We start from the raw sequence: 12,021 nt of genomic DNA on the forward strand, positions 1-12,021 counted from the left end.
GCTATGACCGTGAAATTTAAGAAAATGGACTGTGAATTTGGTAGGGCCCTACATATGATGAAAAACAAGACTTGTTTTTGTCCCAGTGCTACTGATGATGTCAATAAAGCCTAAGCAATCGATTTTGGCAGTTAGCTTACTTGCACTCCCTTGGAAGGATGGATGGATTGTCTCTGGAGCAGCAAAGAATAAAATATTTGAGGCCCAACATAAATAGTTGATTTTTTTTTTTAATTTCTAAGGAAGAATTGGGATGATTTTATTTTTTTCAGACACTGTAAGAATCTTTATGGATAAATTTACCATCAGAACTTGGAGGATTTTACGATTTGCCATGTTTTCAGCTACCTGGTAACAGCCTTTTAGCATGCATGATTAATAACATACTAGCCCAAATGTAAACTAATAAATAAATAATAAACACATAAGGTTTTGGTAGTGAGTAATACTATTGTATGTTAACGTTAAGCAAGATCCCTTGCATAGGAAATGTGATCATATAATCGCTTAGCCATTTGTAATCTTTTCATTTATATTTTATAAATTTGGAGTTATTATGATTCATATGAAGTGATAATGAGGGAATGGCAGTAGGGAACGGGTTGGATCCCTTTACCTGTTTCATTCCCAGACTATTTAACATTTGTGACTGTATAAACACGTTGAATTTCTGTGAAGAAAATGTCCTAATTTGGGGATTTACTCACTGCACTTCACTGAAACACATTTTCATCCTTAACTCCTTTTCATTGTTTTTTTTTTTTAACAATATCTCAGTCACCACTTCATTTCAGTTATTCTGCTGGTGATTTTCCATTGACTAATTAAGAACTTAATGGCAAAGATTCTCTGTTGGTCAATCACAGATCCTACTACAAGAAGGAATGCAAAAACTGGGCCCACAGCTCGCAACAGGTATGCTAGTCAATGGACTCTCAACAGACCCCATCCCACTATATCAGCCCACACCCTCACCACAGATTGGAGGCTGCCAACACCCAGAGCTGCAGGATCAGTAGACAAGGAAAGTGACAGCTACAGTGTCAGCCCCTCACAGGATACAGGTATAATGTCATTTGCAGAATTCCTCTCTAAAGACAGGACTAGCATAACTGTAGTATTCAGTGCATGAGATTTACCATATTTGCTGCTGGGATTAAGAGTTGTATTTTCTTTTTAAAGCATTTTAAAAACATACCTTCTAACTGCAACTGCTACTGGGTTATACTACCATTTATGATAACAGGCATTGTGTACGTGACTTCCTATGCCAAAAATGCACTCCAAAATCTTTTTGATGGTTCTGTGGGTAATTTTTCTGGTCACTGAAACTATGTACTTCCTGAGCTCTAAGGGAGAGGTATGAGAATTTGCTTCAGGAAGTAGTAGTATTAGTGCCGGGAAAATGGAGTCAAAACTAGAATGTTTTTAAGTTTGAGCTACTATAAGGTAAGTTGTTTCCAGTGGTGTAATTTGCTCACAGGGGGAATGCCCAGCTTTCAGGCCCAATCCAGTACTCAGTAACATCGATGGGCATTGGACAAAGCCCTGATTTTATTTGGGAACAACTATATCTATAACTAATGAGAAAGGGGAACTCGAAGATGCAATTCTTCTCTCAATCTTAATACTAGCCTTGTTGTGTCCCGGTTAAAATGCGGTTGCGAGACTGAAAAGTGAAGCTGATTTTCCTTTTCCTCTATACTGAATAAGAGATGAAGAAATGTACAGCCTTAAATGAATTAGATCCTGTGATCAGGGACACACTCACACAGCAGTTCCAAAGTTAGGTTTAAAAAAAAAACCAAGGAAAATGTTTGTTTTGAGGTATATCACTGGCAGAGGCAGTGACTCCCTATCTAGCTCAAGGCTGGCCAGAAGCAACTGCTTGTATTCCCTTGGAGTTTAGACGGGGTGAAAGTAACTTAACAGACTTACCAGTTTGCAGGGTGGTTGGGGTCCTGAGCAAGGTTGTGGGGGTGGCTCTGAGCCCCCAGAAGGCCAGACTCCCCAAGCCAGCCCTTCAGCGCAGTCTGGCCCATGCTGCCCAGGGCTTTGGCGGCAATTTAAAGGTCCCAGGGCTCCACCTACTTGCATGATAGCAGTAGCAGCAGTGGCAGCCGGAAGCCGCAGGTCCTTTAAATCACCGCCGGAGCCCCTGGCCCTTTAAATCACCCCCGGTAGCCACAGCAGTGCCCGAGAGCCCCAGGGCTTCAGCAGCAATTTAAAGGGCCAGGTGCTCCAGCTGCTGCCAGGAGCCCCATGCCCTTTTAAATTGCCAGGCCACGGGGTATCTGCCCCTTTTGCCTCCCACCATCAGTGCCCCTGCTGGTACGGTCAGCTGTGTACCGGCGGCCACTTTCTTACAAGTACGCCGTACTGGATCAGCTTTCTTTCACCTCTGGCTTTAGAGTGGCTAAACAGGAAAGTCTCAGAACAGTCAAGCCCCAGAAGAGAAAATCATCCAAAGCGGTATACACAAAGAGCTTTTCACTACATAGAAATATGAGGGTTTTTTTGAAAATATCCAGTTATTTTCTGAGTAAGAAAAAGCAGACATCTGCCTTGCCTTGATCTAAAAACGTTTGATCCAAGCTTTTCAAAAATATATTCCTAAAGATAGTTCCTTAAATCCTATTTAGGGACCTAAATATGCGGCTTGATATTCAGAAGTGCTGAGCACTACATATTGCCCATTGACTTCCACTCGGCTACTCAGAGAAGTAAGCACTATACTCAGTAATATTCGTAGGATTAAGCTGTTATCTTTTAAGAATGGACACCCTCCTTTTAAATATCTTTTAAAATCTACCGCTGCTTACATATGCTATCCAACATTAATATCAGGAACTTCCTATGGGCTGTGCTTTTGTCATTGTAAGGTACATCATTAAATCAAATGATGTGAAATTTACAAGACTATGTGGATAGATACATAAAAATAAAAAGACTTGTAAGACTTATTCAATTAAGAATCAAGGTACATTTACTTTGCTGTAATAGATTTATGCATATCTAAATCAGTAGGATATTTTTTTATTCTTCAAAGGGAAGGTTTGGTCCTAATAATGTACAAATTATATCTAAAAAAGCACAGTGGTGGGCTGCCCTAATGGCTCATGGATATTTCTGTGTGAAGCTGCATGAAAATCCAGGTGACTCTCTCTTGGGCTGTAAGGAAGTAGGAGAGTTAAGGAAGGCAGTATGTCCACTTTGGTTAAAGAGAGAGTACTTCATGTTGTCCATCAGACATGCCTCCAGTTTCATCCAGACTTCTTTATCTGGAAGGAAGGTGAAAACCTTATTATGGGCATGCTAGATTGTGGGCATAATCCTGGATTTGCTATGCTCCAACTTGTAGACCATCTCCAGGGGGTACCCCTTTAGTGTGCCAGATCCCCCCCAAGGGGTCACATTCTTCGATAAGGTAGGCCACATGGGCTCAATGCCTCTGGCACTGAGCCTCCCAGGCTCCAGAACACCTGTTCCTCAGCATGAGCTTTGCTCAAAGAATCCAACTGGAGCAGACTCCTGTTCAGAGATTTTTACCCCTTTGGGAGATTGATGCACTTCAGCAAATATCTGGTGTGACTTTATGTGGCCTTTTTCAAAACAGAGTAGGGTTTATTAGTCAACTAGAAGACAGCATCGGGAAGTCCTCAGGTTAGCATAGAGAAACAAAGGTAAAGAGAGGGTTCAGACTGGCCAATGCTAGGGCTGCATCCAGCCAGGCTATTCTAGAATCCACCTTGGCTCTGTCTCTTTGTCCTTCAGTCTCTCGTGAGAGCTGCTGTGTTTCTGTAGCTCACGAAAGCTTATGCTCAAATAAATTGGTTAGTCTCTAAGGTGCCACTAGTACTCCTTTTCTTTTTGTGAATACAGACTAACACGGCTGCTACTCTGAAACCTGTGTTTCTGTGTTGCCAGTTCTTATCACACATATCTGACACCTCTTGCCTTTGTTCTCAGGACATGGCCTGGCTGTGTTCACATGTTCAGCTGCCTTTGCAGTTAGATGTTAACCTTTGGTCATAAAAGTTTCCATTGTCTCTTCCAGGACCTCCATTCACACATGTTCAATTTGCTAATTATTCTGGTCTCCAGCCAGGCAGCTATGTGAGTCAAACACCTCATGTGTCCTGCTCTGCCCCTAGAGCAACATTTTAACCCTTCATTACTCATTGGGTAGCAATACTGAGGTGAGAGGTACAGAGTCATACAGATAGTTCATTAAAATGTTACAGAAAATTCCCACACAAGCATATTGTCACATATCCCAACACAGCAAGATTCTTCTCGCCCAGGGTAATTTTATTTCATGGACAAGTAAAATATCATTAGTTTTTCTCATCATCATCCAGTTATCATGGAAAAGGACATGCAAGTGGGTTCACTGCATGGGCTTGTAAACTTTAACAATGATTTTACAAGCCTGCTTCATAACCTATAGTATTTGAACAAAAGTTGTTAATTACTAGACACCTTCCAACTGTATCCCTGCCCTTTAAGATGTGCAGGGTTTTATATTAGAATTAAAATAGATTTTTAAAATTAAAAGTAAACGTGGAAACTTGGGTCATGGAAGGGGTACACAACACAGGGGTGACAAAACAGTAGATATGTTATGCTTTTGATTTCTAGGAAAGGAATGGGGTCAGAGTGATAAATCTATTGTTATTTTAAAAGGTGAAACAATTGCATATTGAGTTGTACAACCAAACATAGCCGTGCTCCATGTCTAAAGCTTTGTCTTCACTAGAAACACCACAGCAGCACAGCTGCAGTGCTTCAGTGTAGACACATACTACAGCAACAGGATGGGTTCTCCCGTCACTCTAGTTCAACCTGAGCCTGAGAAGGAGCCAGAATTTACCAGTGAACATTGCCAAAGAGCCACCGTAATACGTCAGCAGCCCCCCATCAGCTCCACCTGCCCTGCTCCCAGCGTCTCCCACCCACTGGTGACTCCCGCTCCCTCCCCGCACCTCCCGATCAGCTGTTCTATGGCATGCAGGAGGCTCTGGGGAGGGAGGGGGAGAGAAGTGAGGGCACTTCAGGCTCAGGGGAGCGGGCAGGAAGCGGTGGAGTGGGGGCAGGCCCTGTGGCAGAGCCAGGGGTTGAGCAGTGAGCACCCCCGGCACCTTGGAAAGCTGTAGCTCCAGCCCCCGAGTCGGTGCCTATACAAGGAGCCGCATATTAACTTCTGAAGAGTCGCATGTGGCTCTGGAGCCACAGGTTGGCCACCCCTGCTCTAGTTAATCCATCTCCTTGAGAGGCCATCAACCGAAGAATTCTTCCATCAACCTACTGCTGTCTACTCCGAGGATTAGGTCAGCTTAACTCCATTGCACAGGGATGTGGATTATTCACACTCCTGAGTGACATAGGTGGATCCACTTAACTTTTTAATGTAGTGCTGGCCTAAGAATCCACAAATGAAATGAACGAAGGGTCTACCAATTTTCATCTGCTTTCAAGCTCCAGACTCAGATTTGCAAAGCATGGCAACTTGGGACATATGGGGGCAGAGTTGACATTTCATGAATTGTCCCAGATTTATGGGCCAGTAGCTTTAAACTTAGTGGAGATATGTCCAAGAGTGCTTTAATCATTCAAGGTAAGCTTGAAGGTCCTAATCAAATTAAGTCATATAATAAAAGTACTTATGAATTAAAATAATGCATTTACCTCTTTATAATTGACAGGTGTAATGCTCTTCTTATGGAATAAAAACTGATACCAGGACTCTAGTATATGATATAAAAAATAAAGACTTGCAATTAACAAACTGTTGCATCTAGTTACTGTAGTAGTCTCATTTTATGAATTAGTTGTTGTTGCAGCTACTATTAATATTATTGTTAATGTATTGAGTATCAGTAATGTGCATGGAACTGTACAAAACCTGGAAGATGACATGGTTCCTGCTCAAGGACCTCGTGAAACTTCTCTTCTCTCCTGACACACCACAGCTGAAATGTATAGCATTCCAGGGACTTTTCCATTTAATTAAATAGAAACCTCTCATCTGCTTCACTTTTCAGGGTTTGGCATTGTACTTGCAGTATGCTTTACCATAAACAAGTGACTAATTAAATCTTCAAGAACAAAGATGCTTGTTCAAGGGAAGTTGATATCTCCAGGAATTGGTAATGGGAAAAGAGACACTTCTTTATTACAAAGGATTTAATCCTGTGTCCATTAAAGTCAATGGTGAAGTTACCATTGACTTCACTAGTGATGAATCAGGCATCAGAATACAAGCAGACTGGTAGTGACCAAAAGATGTTACCTTCTGATGAAGCCATTTGCTCTATGTGAGATGAGTTAGTGGTTTCAGTCCGGTTCCCAGAAAACAGATGTTGGTCTCAGAATTATTGCCATTCTGTTGTACCTTTGTTGGCATTCTCAACAGAAGGACCAAGGTGTGAATGAATATAGAAAGAGAGCTATCCTTTCACCACTCGAGGTGAGCCCTCTGAAACATGTCTGAGGCACATTAACAGGATACTGTATTGAAACTGCCCATGGCAGTGCTGTGTCTGTTTTGTGAATAAACAGTGGCCTTCTGTTTTTCTTTTGACATGTAAAGCACTAAACTTACTTTTCAAAAGGGAAAAGTGTGGGGGGGGGGGAAAGAGTAGTCACATTTTTCTCACTGAATAAAAGTTTTTTTCTGCTTCTAAGCAAACAAGTCAATTCTGATTCATATGCTGCTGGTAAGACAATGAGACCTCGTTCATGATGAAGTTGTCATAGTCAGGAAAACTACACTCTAGTAAAAACCCTTTAATATTAATGATTTAGGTACTGAAATGACCACACTTTTTTTTTATCCTTTTTGGATGTTTAGATCGAGCAAGAAGCAGCATGGTCTCCACAGAAAGTGCCTCCTCTACGTACGAAGAGCTAGCGAGAGCATATGAACATGCTAAGATGGAAGAGCAGCTGAGACATGCCAAGTTCACAATTACAGAATGCTTTATATCAGACACATCATCGGAACAGCTAACGGCAGGGACTAATGAGTACACAGACAGTCTGACCTCAAGCACACCATCAGAATCGGGGATCTGCAGATTTACTGCTTCACCCCCCAAACCTCAGGACGGAGGGCGCGTGATGAACATGGCAGTTCCAAAGGCACATCGGCCAGGTAAGAGCACAGAGCTAACTAGCTAACTTTTTGGTACTTTGGGTGAGTATTTCACTGCATGCATAACATGATAGATGGAACAAGATATATCGTAATGAAGGAAGAAAATGTTCCTATTTAAGGTAAGTATTCGCAGAGTAAAGAATCACTTTTTATCATAACTGATGTTATATTCAGTGTAAGTTTATCCTCCTGTATACAGACAAGTTAAAAACAATGGCATGGTAATACTCTTTCACTGATCTCGAAGGAATGCCACAAAATGTCATTGAAATTGGTTGCAGACGGACATAATACCTTTTCAGGGACGTTGTTGAGATGTTGTACTATCCCCTTGATGTCTATGCTTATGGAATTATAACTATCTGAAACTGGAAAAAACAAAAATGTAAAAAATATCAAGGGAACAGGCTACCTCGGGCAACTGACAGCATAGGTGTTGGAACTAGGAGTGCTGCTGCACCTCCGGTCTTGAAGCAGTTTCCAACATATACAGGGTTTACAGTTTGGTTCAATGGCTCTCAGCACCCCCACTGCACAAATTGTTCCAGAATACCTGACTGACAATGGGATATGGAGCCTTCCACTGGTAGGTCACTATCTTAAGTCCATCCCAAGTTGGTAGTGACTAATAATGCCTCATGGGTGCCTATTCATTTTAGTTCAGCTCCTGGAAGGCAACAAATTCGATCTTTAGTGACACCCTAATACTATGTACTTACTTATACACTTCATAGGTATGCATGGTGTTCTGCAGGCAAATATGTCAAAATCCCTTCTCTGAAGAGTTTACAGTCTAGGTTAGACAATACATGACATGACACAGGGAGAGATGACGTAAGTGAAGAACGATTTACACAGTACGTTATGAGGTTATTTATTTTATTTGTAATTTCATTTTTAGTAAGTTTGCTCATTAGGCTGGGTTGGTGTCGGGGCTCCCTATATGTTTAGAAAGCAACTCATACATTGTGGGTGCTATCCTAACACAAATAATAAATACTACTAATTGAACAAACGGAATTTGGAGGAAGAGAGAAACAAGCATAACAAATAGTGTTGAACAGGTTGCTCCAGGAGCAGGAAGTAGCATGGAGGGAAGTCAGGAGGGGTTTGTGGGACAAGTATACAAGAAGAATGTGAAAGGACTCAGAAAAAGATTAAATGAAGTTGTAATAATATAGGCAGGGAATTACCAAGCCAATCAAAAGGATGAAAGAGGGATGGATAGAGGAAATACTTTAGTGGAGAAATTGACTGATTCCCACCTGGTTACACACTGGAAACACAGATCCCAAGAGTGATGATCACTTGGGATATGTGAATCGACAGAAAACAAGAATTAAAGGTAATTTTTTTTCTTCCTTTGCTTAGGGGAAATATCCACATTTCACAGTTGAAGGAAAATTACAATCAGGCCCTTCCAGTCAGTCAACAGACATGTTCTATAAATTCCTTAGGCAAACAGAAAAGTAAACGCCTTTCATTTTTCCAAATAAATTACTTATGCTTATTTAATATTTTTAAATGTTCTAATGTATTCTAAATAATGTACATGCTCCCTGAGGACAGCCAGTGCTAAAATTCAGTCCCCACGCTTGAGCTAGAAAGCTTCATGGTTTAAGATCTCAGCAGTTCCCCTCCAGTGAATTAAAGATTTGTAGTCAGCCCTGAGGCCATCAGCTAAATTGATTTGAATTCACACCCTTTTTCTTCCTCAATTTTAGCTTCCTCTTGCATTAAGGAGAGGCAATATATCATGTGTCATGGTAATTAGTGTTAGGGGGCTTATTCCTTCACCCACTTACTTCCCTGGTCCTTCTTCTCGCATGAACAGAGAGCAACAATACCCGAAGTCCAAAGGAGCAAACAATTCGATGTTTATTGGGGTGAACTTCCAGCAAGCATGATTCCAGTTTCCTTCCTTAATGTCCCCCTTCCCAGCTTTGACACCACAGAGGCTTACCTGTGTCCCTGTTCCCATTTCCCCCTTTAGCTAAACATGATTCCAATTTCCCCACCCCCATTCCATGTTCCCATTTCCCCCTTTAGCAAAACATGATTCCAATTTCCCCACCCCCACCCCCATTCCCTGTTCCCATTTCACCCACCCACCCACTTCCTGATTGACTGCAGACTATATAGTAAAACTTGAGTTCTTCTCAGCTATCATTTAGCTTTATCATTTATCATCTTAGCTTCTGAACCAATCATTTTACTGAAATTTAACTAACCAATCCTAACATATTGTAACATGATTATTTAACCAATTATATCCCACCACCTTAATTAGTTTACACCCAGCAAAATTAATTATACAGCAGACAGGAACAATCACAGAACCAGACGGAGATTATACAGACAAACAATAGCAAAGTGGGAACTATAATGACAAAACAATACAGAAGTGAGGATTTCACATCCCAGCTATTGATAAATGAGTTCTTGCCAGACAGGATGCTATCAAACTAAGTTTCCTTTTACATCTTCTAGGCACTTCCCTTTCTCTGGAGGTGATAGGCATTATCAGGACAGGATTGTATTCCTAACAGCCCAAAAGCACCTTCTTTCAATGTGACTAGTTTGGAATGTGAGGAGGTGACCATTCACTTCCCAGCTTATGGCTGCCTCTGTTGCTTAGCCAAAGGCCTTAGCCTAAGCACAGGGCCTCAGACTGTCACAGTAAGAGAAGGACCTTACACTGGCAGACAGTGATTTTGATTCTTTCTTTTATACCTCTAACTAGCCAAGTGATAAGAATACACCTAAATTCTTAGAGTGCAGGCCTTTACAGACAGGCCTGAATATCTATATCCTAACAATTAGATTTAATAACTTGGAATAGTGATGCAAGTTCCAGTGGCCCAACAGGATTATGGCTAAGGCTATATTTTAGTCACGGATATTTTTAATAAAAGTCATGGACAGGTCACGGGCAGTAAACAAAAATTCACAGCCCGTGACCTGTCCATGACTTGTACTATATAACCCTGACTAAATCTTGGGTGCTCTGGGGCAGGGGGTGGCCCAGGCGTGCCGCAGGTGCTTGGGGGGGCAGCCCGGGGGCACTGCTGGTGCTCTGAGGGAGTGGAAGTGCATGGCCTGGGCCCCCCGCTGGAGCTGGGAGCCATGAGGGGAGCTCAGCAGCCCAAGATCCCCGCTGGTGCTAGGTGGGGGTGATGGTGTCCAAGACTGGCCCAGGGGCTGCCCGAGCTGCTCGGATGACCCTGGGGCCAGACACACTGGCTGCAGCAGAAGTCATACAACATCCTGGAAAGTCATGGAAGCCGTGACTTCCATCACAGACTCTGAGCCTTAATTATGGCTCATTGATAATAAATGTTTCTTAACATGAGCTTTCAATGATACTTTATAACTTAAAAGACTTAGACAACATATGGAATTATAAGGAAGTTGATTCTTGAATGCTAGAAGATAGATTAAGATTCCCAGTGTCCACACTGTTGATGGATGACTCAAGTGGCATTATTTTTAATCATTTAATTTTTAGAAATTCTGAGGAAGTTAATAATAATTGAAATATAATTACTTAAAGACATCATTGAGAATCTGGTAGCATGATGAAGAAATAAAAATGATAAAATGTTTAGATTTGCTTGATGAAAACGTTTGAAGGTGCATACCTTGACAATGCTCTTTGATTCTGGTTCTCTCATTTAATGTCATTCTGTTTCAAGATCACATCTACCTGTCTGTTTCCATGGTATTTTTCTTTTCCTCTGTCTCTTGTATTACATCATTTTCTTTAACCTATGCCTCCTTTTTATTAATTTCTGATCTCACCTTTCAATCAAACTTCTATAGCCTCTCTGCTGCCAATTTATGGTTGTAGGGATCTGCATAAATAATCGCTATTGTTCAAAAATAATCCCAAGAGAGTTTGGGATTAAAAATAGAATGTATTTAGAATTTACAAGATATTCCACACCAGATTAAAACAACTGGATATTTTCGAAGACTGGAAATATTGAGGCTAAACTGCCTGATGGTAAGAGCTCCTTTTCATCAGAGGAAGGTAATGGAGAGAGAGAGGTGCATAAGATAACTGCACGAATATTAGCCAAAATCAGTGAGTCAAAGATTTTGGGATATTTTGGGCTGACATTCAGACCACTCAGGTACTTAGCTAACCATTCCTCGGTCTGTTGCTCCCATTAATGTAGACAAAACTCTGAAACCTTAGGACTCAATCATGCAAACTGCTGCATGCTCCTGTGTGATGCTGAGCACCCTCTATTCTTATTAATTTCATTGATTTTGTGGGGACATAGCATCTCACAGTAGTGCTCAGCACCTTGCAGGATTAAGCCCTTTAGTCAGAGTGACTGACTCATCCAACAAGTAGCATTTGAGCCATTAGGTTGAGCCACTGAAAATGGCTAATGGTGAGCAGTGGAGAGTTTGGGTGCCCATTTAAAAGAAGGGAGGGAGAAAGGCAGGGTAGCCCATTTTCAGTTTTGATGAGGTCTTTATTCAGGGATCTGAATAATAGGATCATTCCTTATTCCCCTCCAGCTCAGCTTCATTCAGAAAGTGTCATCTCAATCCAAATATTTGAATATTTACTTATCCTTATAAATGACAGCTGCAAATAACCATGCCAGGTTGGCATTTTACATTGGAATTCAATTTGGATGGCTCATCACACATGCAGGCAGGCTTAAAATGTGAACTTTTACAGCACTAGAGCTGGGAATTGGGACTGCCCTTCCAGAACCTCTACACTTTAAACGCAACTCTAATTGTGTAATTAGTAATATATGATAGAAGACCTCTACTTATTCCAATCCACTGTAAACCTTTCAGTCCTTTGGAATGAAATTAGAGACCGTGACCGTTTTTTC

The 12,021-nt window shown here is 41.4% G+C and overlaps 1 protein-coding gene across 1 annotated transcript in view; it reads left to right on the forward strand.

Annotated features, from left to right (window-relative positions):
• DSCAM (DS cell adhesion molecule) overlaps positions 1–12,021 on the forward strand; it is a 558,550-nt gene that overhangs the window by 525,222 nt on the left and 21,307 nt on the right. Inside the window, exons 31-32 of the mRNA XM_077813965.1 lie at positions 867–1,064; positions 6,854–7,156. Of these exons, the coding sequence (XP_077670091.1) occupies positions 867–1,064; positions 6,854–7,156 (501 nt within the window). The remainder of the gene's footprint in view (positions 1–866; positions 1,065–6,853; positions 7,157–12,021) is intronic.

The sequence above is a fragment of the Eretmochelys imbricata genome, chromosome 1 (genome assembly GCF_965152235.1).
Source record: "Eretmochelys imbricata isolate rEreImb1 chromosome 1, rEreImb1.hap1, whole genome shotgun sequence".
In the NCBI taxonomy this organism is placed as follows: Eukaryota; Metazoa; Chordata; order Testudines; family Cheloniidae; genus Eretmochelys; species Eretmochelys imbricata.